This window comes from Mesoplodon densirostris, chromosome 5 (genome assembly GCF_025265405.1).
Source record: "Mesoplodon densirostris isolate mMesDen1 chromosome 5, mMesDen1 primary haplotype, whole genome shotgun sequence".
NCBI classification, from domain to species: domain Eukaryota; kingdom Metazoa; phylum Chordata; class Mammalia; order Artiodactyla; family Ziphiidae; genus Mesoplodon; species Mesoplodon densirostris.
The window spans coordinates 132,030,827-132,044,952 of record NC_082665.1 but is presented as its reverse complement, the minus strand read 5'-3'; the positions used below and the strand labels follow the sequence as shown (position 1 = coordinate 132,044,952).

At 42.0% G+C, this 14,126-nt stretch overlaps 1 protein-coding gene across 3 annotated transcripts in view; it reads left to right on the top strand.

Moving 5' to 3' along the window:
- NGLY1 (N-glycanase 1) overlaps positions 1-13,668 on the top strand; it is a 57,382-nt gene extending 43,714 nt beyond the window's left edge. Inside the window, exons 9-12 of one of the 3 annotated variants that reach the window (XM_060100178.1) lie at positions 29-193; positions 5,082-5,267; positions 12,596-12,773; positions 13,172-13,668. In XM_060100178.1, the coding sequence (XP_059956161.1) occupies positions 29-193; positions 5,082-5,267; positions 12,596-12,773; positions 13,172-13,347 (705 nt within the window). In that variant the 3' untranslated portion in view covers positions 13,348-13,668. The remainder of the gene's footprint in view (positions 1-28; positions 194-5,081; positions 5,268-12,595; positions 12,774-13,171) is intronic. The other 2 variants (XM_060100179.1, XM_060100180.1) reach the window with 2 other exon arrangements.
- The last annotated feature ends 458 nt before the right edge of the window (positions 13,669-14,126 follow it).

Here is a 14,126-nt window from a genome sequence, read left to right as displayed (position 1 = left end):
TGATGTTTTTTTTAAACGTGCATTACAGAGGCAGATCTCTTTGTCAGAAAACAGAAGAAAAGAACTTCTCCAGAGGATCATTGTGGAGCTTGTTGAATTTATATCTCCCAAAAGCCCTAAGCCTGGAGAACTTGGAGGAAGGATATCTGGGTCATTGGCGTGGAGAGTAGCCCGAGGTGAAACGGGTCCAGAGGTATTTGCTTCATTACAGCCTGATAACCTTCTCACTTTACCACTTCCTGTCCTGTGCCCTTTACGTACAGAAAAACACGTTGGCCCCGACCTTTCAGTGAACTTTGCAGAGTAATTATTAAAAAATGTAAACATTTGAAGAGAACCAATAATTGATTGACGTAGTATAATTACATACAAGAGGTAGCAAAGCAATTAAAATGGGATTTTTCTGTTGTTACCTTATGTAAATTTCTAGGGCAGTTATGACTAAAGTACATAAAAACACATTAATTATAAGTGTACAGCTTAACAGATTTTCACAAATTGTGGTTCCCCATGTAACCACTAACCAGAATAAGAAGTTAGACTAGCAGGTGTCTGAACGACCTGAGTTCCCTTCCAGCCACTGCCTTTCACCCCTAAGAGTGACCTTTTTCCTGGTTTCTAATATCATGGACTAGTTTTGCCTGTTATTGTGCTTTATGTAAATGGAATCATACAGGATGTACTCTTTAGTGGACGATTTCTATCTCAACATTAGTGAGATTCATACTTGTTGCTGCGTGTTTATAGTACATTTATTTTCTCATTGTGGTATAATATTCCACTGTGTGAATATAGTATAATTTATCCACATCACTATTGGGTATTTGGGTTGTTTCTCGATTTTGGCTTAAAATTGTGCTGCTGTGCTATTTACAATAGCCAAGACATGGAGACAACCTAAGTGTCCATCAACAGATGAATGTATAAAGAAGATGTGGTACATACATACAATGGAATACTATTCAGCCATAAGAAAGAATGAAGTAATGCCATTTGCAGCAACATGGATGGACCTAGAAATTATCATACTAAGTGAAGTAAGTCAGACAAAGACAAATATTACATGATATCACTTGTATGTGGAATCTAAAACAAAATACAAATGAATCTATTTACAAAACAGAAGCAGACTCCACAGACATAGAAAACAGACTTATGGTTGCCCAAAGGGGAGAGGGGTGGGTTATAAATTAGGAGTATGGGATTAAGAGATGCACACTACCGTGTATAAAAGATATAAACAACAAGGGTTCACTGTAGAGCACAGAAAACTATATCCAGTATCTTGTAATAACCTGTAATGGAAAATAACCTGAAAAAAAAAATATAGAAATAACAGAACCACTTTGCTCTACAGTTGAAATTAACGCAATATTGTATATCAACTATACTTCAGGTTTTTAAAACTTATGCTGCTGTGAACATACACAGACATGTTTTCAGTGAATGTGTATGCGTTTCAGATGGGTGCCTACCCGGGAGCAGAATAGCTGGATCGCAGCGGTAGTGTGAGGATGTTCGGCTTTAGCGGATGCCGCTGAGCAGTTTCCCAGAGCATGTGTGCTGGTTTACACCCTCCCCAGCAGTAAATGAGGCTTTTCTATGGCTCTGCCTATAGTTGCCTGTCTGTCTTTTTCATGTTAGCATTTCTGGTGGTATATAGTAGTGATAGTATTATATTGTGATTTTATTATTTTTTTAATAAGAAATTACTTTTTTTTCCCTGGAAAACATAGTTTTTTTTAAATTTATTTATTTTTTATTGAAGTATAATTGATTTACAATGTTGTGTTTCAGGTGTACAGCAAAATGATTCAGTTATACGTACATATATATCCTTTTTTTTTTCCGATTTTAAATTTGCACTTTGGTGCTGAATGATGAATTTGAATGTCTGTTCTTTAAACTTTCGTTTATTCATTTATTTTTATTTCTGGCTGCGTCAGGTCTTCGGTTGCCGCATGCGGGATCTTTCTGTTGTGGTGCATGGGCTCTTCGTTGCAGCACATGGGCTTCTCTGGTTGTGGCGTGTGGTTTTTTTCTCTCTAGTTGCGGCGCGTGGGCTCCAGAGCACGTGGGCTCTGTAGTTTGCGGCACGCAGGCTCTCGTTGAAGTGTGCAGGCTCAGTAGTTGCGCGGCGCACGGGCTTAGTTGCCCCCGCGGCATGTGGGATCTTAGTTCCCCGACCAGGGACCAGACCCACATCCCCTGTGTTGGAAGGTAGATTCTTAACCACTGGGCCACCAGGGAAGTCCCATTCTTTAAACTTTTGGATATCCTCTTTTGTGAAGTCGCGTTCAGTGCTATGAAAACTTTATAAAGTGGGAAAAATAATAGAATCTGGGTAATTCAGCGGATGAAAGTGTTTATTTCTTATTACATACTTGCTTGCATCTGGTTTTGGCTAGAAAGTGTTGTTGCTCTGAGTACTGTTATATAGTCAAACTTATTTGAAGATATTATCACTTGATTAATCTCCCAAAATTAAATAAAGAACAATGGAAATGTAATTTCTAGAGTTAGGGGCTAGCATTAAAGCAGTGTGCTCTGTAATGGACATTAAGTACAGTAGACTGTCCTTTGCTCTTAGGGAGCTTAAAGTTGACTCACTAAAAGTATTTAATATAAACGTCTAAGAAGATAAGCAATGAAAAATGCTTAAAAGGAAAATAATCCATCACAGTAGCAGTATCAAACAGTCCCACACAAAGTTTTATATCTACTTTTTCTAAATTTGCCATTGTTACACCTCATTTCTCTAATAAAGGAATATGTCCCGAAGGGGAGAATTATCTGTAGTAAACTTTGTTTACTTTTAAATTTATCCCATCATCTTTGGCTGGCAGTTAGAAGTGTTGGTTCAGCCATAGAATTACAAGATCTAATTTCAACAAATAATTCAGATCACTGCTGATGCAGTGCAAGTTACAAGTCTAAATCTAAATGAAGCCAACTGAAAAGAGCTAATGTAATTCACAGCTGTGTTCAGTTTAAAATGGGGGTATTTAGGTCTTCGCTTCTTTTTCTTTTTGTGGATAAGTGTGCTTCCTCTTGCATGACATATACATTGATTAAACTTTAAAAATGTGAATTGGGTCCTATGCCCAGATTGTTTTCCCTGATGAACATTTTTTTGATTTCTCAGTTATTGGAGACCATATTAGGGCCGTGGATTTAAAAAATCATTTTCCTCTTTACAAATAGATGTTTGTTTTAAAAGTCAGTCCTAAAAAATTAGGGAACTGTATCTTGAAATCGGTTGGAAAAAGAAGGAAACATTGGTGATATTTTCATAAAGAGAAGTTTTGTCTTAATCTTATATTTTAAAGAATTATGAAATATGATATATTTAGTAACATATATTTTTCTTTTCCCTTTGGTAATTAGTTATCCTTGGTAAAATAGTAGACAATGGTACTTTAATATTTTAATTACATCTGCTTTATGTCAGCACTCTGAAATATCTTTGATAGAGAAGACTTGAGAAGTATTGTTACATGCTTGTTTTAAAGTGTAGTGTACTAATTCATAGTTAGAAAATCACCTTCTAAAAATAATAAACTACTTTTTTTTTTTTTTTACCTTATCCAGGTTCTGCTAGGGAATTATCTTCTTGTTTATACATTTATATAAATATTTTTCTCTTTCCTTCTCTAAGATGTTTTGTATTCTACTTATTGATCCTTGTACATTTGAAGTTTTTACATTGTGTACTACCTAGTTCCCAATGTTTAACAGGAAAGCATCACCTACTATCTTGATTGATTAGTAAATTGATTAGTTAGAAGCAAGACGTTGATACAGACTAGAGCAGTGGTTCTCAACAGTGGATGACTGCCTTCGAGGAGACATGTGTAATGTCCGGGGACATTTTGGGGGTTTCAGCTGTGAGGGGCAGTACCACTGGCATCTGGTGGGTGAGGGGCCAGGGATGCTGCCGAGCAACCTGCAGTGCACAGGGCAGCCCAGCCCCACACACCACACGCTGCTATGCTCACATCTGAGTGGGAGGGGACGTTGTGTCGGTGCCACAGACAGGCGCGGGACAAATACATCATCTTCCTCAAACCTGAGATTCAACCGGTGATTTCAGGCGACTGTTTTACATTAAAATAAACATTTATTTTGCAATAGAATGCAAAATTTGCCCGGAATTTTAAGGTGAAACGAGTTTTTGTAGCAATTTCACATGTGCGAAAGATTGTTTCCAGCTATACCTCCCAGGCACTGTCCTCTCTTCGGGCATCAGGAAAGGACCCTGGTGAAACGGCTTTAGGCTGAGGCCTGAAGGGTGAGAAAGAATCACGTAGCTGGAGAGTAGAAGGAACAGCATTCCAGACGGAGGGAACAGCATGTGTCATGGCCCTGTGGCAGGAAGCAGCTGGGCCTTTGTGAGGAACTAAAGAAGAAGTAACACGGTGGGGGTGAAGAGACCGCAGAGAAGGGTGCCGTGGGATCTGGTTGGAGAAGAAGCAGAGGACAAGCCATGTGGGCCCTGGTAGCCTTGGTAGAGGTGTGGCGTTCCTGTGCAGTGAGAGGTCAGTGGAGCCAGTTAAGCAGGAAGGTGAGGGACTTCCCTGGGGGCGTCCAGTGGTTGAGACTCTGCACTTCCACTGCAGGGGCCGTGTGTTCGATCCCTGCTGGGGGAACTAAGGTCCCCCATGCCACGTGGTGCAGCCAAAAAAAAAAGAAAGTGATGTGTCCCAATTTACATTTTTAACAATCACGTTGATGACTGTGTGGAGAAGTTAAGAGTTGAAAGCTGGGAAATCAGCTGTAGGAGAGGATTGCAGCATCCAATTAAGACATGGTGGTGGTGGAAATGAAGTCATGTTGACACAAAATCCGAAAAGTGTAAGTTAGCTACGGCTTATATTTCTTGTTTTCTGTCTAGTAATGTTTGGTGCTACGTCAGCATCATACTGTTCATATTTAATCTGTAAAATATTTTCCAGATTTTCCAGTGGCACCAGTTTTTCATTTTCAAGTTGAAGGAATCTCTTAACCACTATCCATAGCAGTACCTCTCTATGGATCTGTTTTCTATTATGTTGAAAAACTAATTCTGCTTTCTTTTTAAGAGTAAAGAAACCCTGTTCATCCCCTCTGAAAACGAGAAGATTTCTAAACAGCTCCACCTTTGCTATAATATAGTAAAAAATCATTATGTCCGCATTTCAAGTAATAACCAAACCATTTCTGGATGGGAGAATGGTGTGTGGAGAATGGAATCCATATTCAGAAAAGTTGAAACAGACTGGAACATGGTAACGTAATGCATGAAGCTGTTTAAAACTTCAGTCGTTGTTTAAACAAATATAGATTGGCTTCATTTTTCAGCTGTGCATAATGTGAAAACGGATATCAAAATTACTTTTAGTAATCCTTTAAGTTGTAAAAGAAGATCCTGCTCTCTGTTTAATGAAATGTCCATTTGAAATCTGTGTGTTTATATCAAGAAAGTATCCATTTTCATCAAAGAGGCCGAATTTAATTCTTTCATGGGGAAAAATAATCAAGTGTATGGCCAACTCATGTGACTAGTTTTTGCATGGATATGTAGAGTATACTGTTATCCACTTCCTTCATAGATGTGTACTGATTGCCTGCTACGGGCAAACTCTTAGGGACTGTAACCCATTTAGTCCAAAGTCCCAAGAGCTAACCATCTAACACACTTCTGTTTCATAAGAATGTGGATGATTGAGCAGCGATATTGGTTATTCTTCTCTGTTTCCTAAAAATAAAGGGAGAAATGGATGGTGGGAGTGTAGTAGTCTATTATACCAACTTGTACATTGTTGTTACTTGTTGTCTGGAATAAGAGGCTTTGCTTTTAGACTGCCCTCCCCCTTAGGCACACACCAAAAATAAGCTCAGAGCAACTCACATGACCTAAGTAGGTCTGACCATATTATTGATAGGTTTCACTGGAGTGAATGAGCTTATAGGCAGCTTTAACTTGCCACCTGAAGAGTGAGAAGCTGTTCACTTGTAAGACATAGTGAATAGATTTAGCAGGTGAGTCACAGATGAATAGCTGCTGGTGTTTATGAGCATCTACTACATGCTTATCACTGTACCAGCCATTAATCAGAGTACAGAGGACATACAAAGATAAGGTCCCTGCTTTCTTCCACCACCACCCCCCCCCTACCCCATAGGTTTTTGTTCTAAACTTACCTTGGTGCTTATTTTGACTATCTGTTTGTATTAAGCCAAGAATGATTTGTAGGCTCATTGAGATTGTAGATGGAGGAATTCTCTTCTTTAGTTAAGGAAGGGCATAAAATATAATACAAGATAAAATTTAAAACTTCAAGATATGTGTATCTGTAATTGACTCTTCTCGCTGATGAGAGAGGATGAGCTTCTTCTGGAAAACCATCCTTACCTGAAGAATTGCTCTGAACAGAAAGCAGGAGAGGACAGACATGGCGTTTACCCAAGGACTAGTGTGTGCTGAACTGGAGACAAGGCATGCCTCGCGCCCTGACCGCCGGCCTGGTGGAGAAGGCAGCACTGTGCCCAGGAGCAGGGTCAGTGTGTGCATGCTCCCGTCCTGTTCCCGCGTTTGCTCTTCGGCACACGCACCGAGCGCCTGCTGTACCCGGCACGGTTCTCACCGTGAGGACGCGCAGGTGAAGGTGCCACCGTGTCGGCCCTCACAGTCCAGGAAGAGTGAGCAGCCACGACGCAGGGCGCTGTAACAAGGACGCCAGCGCGTTGCCGTGGGGACTGCGGGAGGCTGGCAGAGCGCTATAGCGCGGGTGCCGCTGGGCCTGCGCGCGGAGAGCGGAGTAGATGCTCGCGAGACAGGGCCGGAGCGTGCAGGGCAGGGCTCGCTTCCAGACCTCTGAGTGGACGGTCGTGGCCGGAGCCGGGGTGTTGTGTGAGAAGGCTTTACATAAGGCAAGTGAGGTGTGAGGGCCATTAAGTATGAAACAGGAGCCTACTGAAGCAAAGTTTGTGCCTTCGTGTGCTTTTACTAGGGGCGCCATTTTTCAAAAAGCTGAACGAATCCATTTCCAGTTAAAATACTACTAAATGAAGAAGAATGCTGGAATTGTAACTGCGCTTGTAGAGACTAATCACTCCGAAGTCATATGTTGCCATTAAAACATGAATTTTTCGCCTAAATCAACCTCTGTCGTTCTGTTCGAGGACGCCCCCTGCTAAGGATTCTCTAACTCAGCTAAAACTAGAGGCTCATTCCACTCAGTAATCCCCACGCTGGAGTTACGGCAGGTCCCGTGCAGCCCGTCTGTGGGTGATTAGAACAGAGCCGTAAGCTCTCACAGTGGCAGCCTCCCGGGAGCACAGAGACTCTCTGAATTTTACTCCTTAGCAAAGACACTGTTCAGTGGTGTCTGGATTTGAAGGGAGCATAAAAAGCTCAATCAACAGTCTCCTTTTTGGGCCTCCCAGGTGGTGCAGTGGTTGAGAGTCCTCCTGCCGATGCAGGGGACACAGGTTCGTGCCCCGGTCCGGGAGGATCCCACATGCCGCGGAGCGGCTGGGCCCGTGAGCCATGGCCGCTGAGCCCGCACGTCCGGAGCCTGTGCTCCACAAAGGGAGAGGCCACAACAGTGAGAGGCCCGCGTACCGCAGAAAAAAAAAAAGTCTTCTTTTTAGGAGGCAAGTAATAACACCCTGATAAAAGTGATGTTAGTGGCTTCCTGACTAGTCTCCCAGCATTGCCCTGGTCCCTTCAAAGATGTTTTTCTGGCTACAGCATGGAGAACGTTTTCAGAACCCCGTTCGTTACTGAGTGCTCTCAGGGTGAGAAGCAGCTCCGGTCTCTTGAGTCTGGCCCTCGCCCTGCACCCCCAGGCTGCCCCCTGGCTCTCTGCATGCGCTGCCCTGCCCTGCCCCCCTCCTCGTGGAGCCTCGTTTCTTTCTTTTCTGTGGGACTAACTTATTCTTACCCTTAGGACCTGCGTAAGCCTCATTCCGTCCAGTCCTGGCCAGCTGGTTCCTTTTACCCTGTATTGACTCGTGGCATCATGCCGCTCCCCTTCCTGAAGTTTATTCTACGCACGTGGGTGAGAACAGATTGTCTCTCTCCTACCGGACTGTAAACATGGCCCGGGCAGAGACCTCGTCTTTTCCTACTCACTTCTGTGCTCTCAGTATTCACATGTCTAGCATAGTGCCTGATACGTAGCAAATGTTTAATAATAAAGACGGGTGGATGTGAGAACGAGCGCTTGAGTGTGTACGGCATAAATTCTGCGGCGCCGGAGGGCCACGTCGAGCACCGCAGGAGCTCTGTTCATTCAGACTGTGCCCCTTGGATGTTCCTCAGTACTTTGCAGTTTTGAGCAGTTTTGTCATTCTCAATGCCACTGGAGTCACGTTAGCCCTTTCGGGTGCACGGCGTAATGTCAGGAATTGACCCCCTCAGCCGTTCGGCAGCCATGCGCCCTGTCATACTCTGTGCTTGGCACTTAGGGCCTAGTGGTGAGTTACGAGGCGCACCCAAGGTGAGCTAGGCCTGTGTAGGAGGAAGACACGTGGGCCCGTGTATGACACACGAGGAAGAGCCGCTGCACCTCACGCCGGAGCCTTGCAGAAGAAGTGATATCCGAGGGGGCGGCAGAGGGGAGTTTCTCAGAGAGGGGCATGAGAAACAGTGTACACACGCACAGAAGCAAGAAACACCCGCACCTTCAGAGAAGAGGAAGCAGTCGGGAACACGGGGAGAACAGCGGGGAAGAAGGCCGGAGGGGTGAACGGTGGTCAGGCCCCAGGGACTTTGATGACCTTGCACTTATGCAATAGGAAACCTTGCAGGAGTTCAGGCAAAGGAGGACCATCATCACACTGGCCATCCAGAGGCTGCAGATGGAATAAGTAGGAAGCATAGTCTGGAAAGATGTAAATACAGTGGGAAGTGACAGTGTTCACGCTGGACCTCAGTTGAAGAATTGGAATAACCAAAAATAAGATTCATGAGCAAGAGCAGCTTACTAGCATTCAATTAGCATTTCTTGAAATACAGCTGCTCTGCTGGGGATCTGTAGGAATGACTGACTGCACCGTGAACTCAGAGTTCATCTCAGCAGCCGCAGCAGAATGAGAATTTTAAGTGTGTACTAAAGAGCAGCTTCAAACAGTGCAGTGCAAACTGAACCTCCAGGAAACCGTAACAGCCGGCTAACCAGCCTGGCATGTTTCTCATGTAATGAGAAAATCTTTAAGTGCAGATCTTCCCAAGAATGTGAAATACAGAAAGAAGCTGATGTGCAGGTTGTTCACAGTCTTGAGAGTAGTGGTCGCAGCCACAACCCTCAGGACCAGTCTCAGCAGGGTGCATGGCACGCAGTATAACTTAGATCTGAAGCCACAGATGCACTGGTCTCATTCCTCCCCACAGGTTGTATGTGATGTGCTTTCGTTGTCTACGGATGCCAGAGAGGGGCCAGGGTGGATCACATACAAATTTAAAAAGCCAACAGGCAAAACATTTGTTGAAGGTAAATCAAGAAGCTCGGAACGATCAACAGTTACAAAAATGCTTTTTTTCCCCTTTAGAGCAAACAGTTGCCTGTTGGAGAGGTTATAAAGTATTTTTTTTCTCCTAAATAAATTATAATTACTGGTTCTATTGGTTTTACACCTAGACAGGACCACAGTTGGAGGTTTATGTAAATCCTGATGTTTTGGTACATTTCAAAGTGCCAAACTGCGTATACATAGTATACTATGGAACTGGGTATACATAGTGTACTCAGTACCATAGTGACATCCTACAGTCTCTAAAAATGCTGAGTTAAATAAGTTGGTTAAAGTGCTACAGACAGAATATGTTGTGTCCAAAAGATGACATGGATTTTCAATATAAATAGGGTCTGCTTTATCTCCATATGCTGTTTCTTTAGCCTAAGAGGACTTTTATTTGCTCACAGTATGTTTAAAGGTTTATTTAAGCATCTAAGAATTCAATGATGAAGTCCACCGTATCCTTTAAAGTTTTAGAGTTGTAAAAACTGATGCCTTCAGGACTGAAAAATGTAAGTCTTAGAAAAAGCAATTTTCAGACATGTTCAACAGCCATTATAAGCCTTCTGTGACAGTTAAAAACAGTTCTAATTAGATTGTCTTCACTTTCTACTGTGATCAGGTATTACTTTTCCATGTGTACCTGTAAGACTTTTCTGTCATGTCTCAAAATTAGAAGCTTTAAGAAAGAAGAAGAAAAAAAAATTTTTGGCCCAGACTCACGTGATACAATTAAGGCAGTTCTTGGGGGTAAACTAGAACTTTGAAGTTAGCTTGACTTCAGCCTATCGTATTTTATATGCCCACACTTTTAGCGGGGGCATTTGAAGCCACTGAGCTCTGAAAACACACAAGACACACAAGACATGTATTGAGACATAAATATATTTGCCCCCTGTCTTTCAGTTTCTTCCCACCACCTTTCTTCCAGTGACCCCTCTGTCTGGCTCTTCTTTTCCAGGTAGCCCCACTTCCTAGCCTCTCCTTTGGAGGAGTAATTACATTATGGATAATCCCTAGGTGCCCAGGAGTTTAGTGTTGGTGAGACTAACAGCTCCCTGGCAGCTTTGCTGCAGCCCTGAGCCCAGGCTCTCCATGCACACAGCTCTCAGGGGAGCAAGCAGGAGGCACACACGCATCCGACGTGCTAGAGTGAGGTACCCGGAACCCGAGTGGGGCAGGCAACAGTGCAGACAGCTGGGATGGTTGTGCAGAACAGCAGCAGGTGCTTTGTGTGTTTCTGGTCTAAGGAGTTTTAAGTCATCTTCCTTGGAGAGTGAGTGTTTAACAGTTTCATTGTCTCCAGCTCACTGATTCTAAAAACTCAAATTAGCCAGCATATTTAACCTGGAAGAAAACTAGCTAGAGGTTGCCGAGTAGAATAGCATATCAATAGCATGCTAGCAGTGACTGACGTTTTACTTGATGGCTGAGAACTAGAATAGTAAGGAATTGGACATTTCCATGGCAGGTGTGTTTCATGTGGTGCTGCCAGCTGTTTGCCCCTGAGAAGTAGATTAGCTGTTTCTGAAAGAATGTATGTGTGCGCGCACAAGTTTCTAGTACTTAAATACTGTTTATTAAACCCCATAAATCCAGAGCCTGTGCCCCCAGAGCATTTATGATTTGGTTAAGTTAGATAATACAAGTATACCTGAAATAAAACAGTTACATTTGTGTCACGGAGTATTGGCAGTTCAAGGCGGGATGCACTTGTGGAGGACCATGAAAACTGCAAGTTTGGATGTCATGCAAGAGGCAGGTACTTGCTGTATGTTCTAGATCAGCAAAGGACAGGAGGCAGTGGGATGTTAAAAACGTTAATTAGGCAATTGCAGAAAGATGAGTGTAACGTCATGACCGAAGTGTAAGTGCAGTATCCATGAGGAAAGGGTTTTTTTTTTTTTTCCCAAGACTTATTTCGAAGAAATGCATGGATTATTGTGGGAGTTTGGACATTAGGGATAAATGAGTAAAGAGTCAGATTCTCAGGGGTTAAAGCCTGGGTGAGTGGGCCAGGGCTGTGGATGTTCAGTTTTCATGTCAGCACATTTGAAGAGTGTGGATGAAACTGTGAAGGGAGCTGGACTGGAGGCAGCGGTCGGTCTGGACGTCTTAGAGAGGACATTGACGGTGGTCACAGCATTGATGGTGAAGGCCTGGGGAGCATCTTGTTTAGAGAGGCTTCCGGGGAGCATGGACTTTTAGCCTTGTAAACCATTCCCATTGCTTAGCAATGACTGAGGTATTTGCTTGATTTAGAGGATATGGCCCATCTCATTCTAGGAAAGCTTATCTGAAAATCCAGGCTTAGAAAAGAAGATACATTAAGGAATAATTGCATTTAAAAAGACTCTTCATTTTCAGCAGGATTCATCATAAAGTTCATTTTAAATAGTTGGACTGGGGGCTTCCCTGGTGGTGAAGTGGTTAAGAATCCGCCTGCCAATGCAGGGGACACGGGTTCGAGCCCTGGTCCGGGAAGATCCCACATGCCGCAGAACAGCTAGGCCCGTGAGCCACAACTACTGAGCCTGTGCTTTAGAGCCTGCGAGCCACAACTACTGAGCCCATGTGCTGAAACTACTGAAGCCCGCGCGCCTAGAGCCCATGTTCCACAACAAGAAGCCACCACAGTGAGAAGCCCGCGCACCGCAACAAAGAGTGGCCCCTACTGGACGCAGCCACAGAAAACCCAGGAACAGCAACAAAGACCCAACGCAGCCAAAAATAAATAAACAAATAAATAAATGTAAAAATAAATAAATAAAAAATAAATAAATAGCTGGAGTTGGTAATTTAAAAGAGAATATGATTTACCAAAATTTTGGTTAGCATGCAGCCTTAGGGCTGTACTTATTGAGGCACCTGTATTCAAATAATACCTTTCATCCATAGCAAAAGATGCTATCGCAAAGATTGCTAATAAAATGAAAAATTGTTAGCAGTAAAACTCTTTTCAGTGGAGAAAAGTTATGTTTTAAATAACCATTTGTGCATAGTTCCTGTGGCAATAAGACTGTGACTATATGTGTTTTTCTACACTGTTTGATGATCTCTGACAGTTCCTTTTCTCCCACCTACTTTATAGGTGTATTTAACCCGAAAGGAAGGATCGTCTTATGCTTACATTTCCTGGAAGTTTGAATGTGGGTCAGTTGGCCTCAACGTAGATAGCATTTCCATTAGGACAAGTAGCCAGACCTTTGAGACAGGAGCAGTACAGTGGAAATTGAGATCTGATGCAGCACAAGTAGAGCTGGCGGGCGGTAAGCATTTGATGGGAGAAGTAATCGTGAAGTGTGTGTTCAGCACTCTGAAGAGTGATTGTGCTTATCTGAGACGTAGTTAAGAGTTTTCCTTAGCCTAGAGTTATTCATACTGTTGCAGTAAAAAAAAAAAAAAAAAAAAAAAATTTAAGTTAAAACCTGTAGTTTAACCTCATTATTAATAGTAGGGCTGATGTTTTTTATGGTGAAACACAAATGGAAGGAGAAAACATCGTTCCTTTTTTCAGAGGACACATTTCCTCCATAAAGAATAATTTGTATTTATTTTTTAAGGGTTGATTTTTATCTATAAGGCAGGTATGTCAAATGCATTCCAAAACTATCTCTTTATGTTCTTACCAAAAGCAAAGTGTTAATTTTTTTTTTTCCTCCAACAGATAAAATTCTTCGCTCCTATCATGATTTTTCTGGTGCCACTGAAGTTATTTTGGAAGCAGAATTAAGCAGAGGAGATGGTGTTGTTGCTTGGCAACACACCCAGCTGTTTAGACAAAGCTTAAATGACCCTGAAGAAAATTGTTTGGAGATAATTATAAAATTCAGTGACCTTTGAGAACCTGAACATTATAGAAAAGCTGGCAATAATCAAGGACATAGCATGTTCTGAAGTAGTCTATTGGTTCCATGCATGCTTAGATGGCAGTGGTCTACCCCCTGCTAGCATATTTCCTTGTTGGCTATCCATCGTGTTAACCCTCATGAAAATGTATCTTTTTACTGTGGACCCTAATGAAACCTTGAATTAAAAGCTTCCTTCCATATGTGACTGGTTTGGAGTGAAGTCTTATTACTGCCCCACTATGAGATTTTAACCTAAAAGCTGTAAGTATGGTTTTAAAAGTAAAATGAAGGTATTCGTGATTAAATGCTATTCGTGATTATGATGAAATCTTAAGCTAATAATAGTAATTTGACAGTTTCTGATCATTCTGGCATTAATTTCTCCATAAGTAATTGAAATAGATTTCCTAAGATTTTTTAATTTTTAATAAACGTGAAAGTGTAGTATTTCATAAGTTATAGAGCATGAAAATTTTTATGGTTGTAAATACATAGGCATTTAAGAAATAAAATGAATTATTTTGCGTTATATCTTTTTAGTGATTACTTTGGCTAAATAAAAATCATAAGTATGCTAAACATTGAAAACCGCTCGAATAGACAAGAATTATGAAAACGGTTAACACTGCATAAATTCAAAGATACACTATAAATCCATAATATGTGGGCACTTCTGAAAATGCTTTACTTTTGAGTTTACTTTTGAGTATTTTTATCTACCTCATTGAATAAAATGTTTATTCTTAACTTTGAAACTATGTAACTGGGATT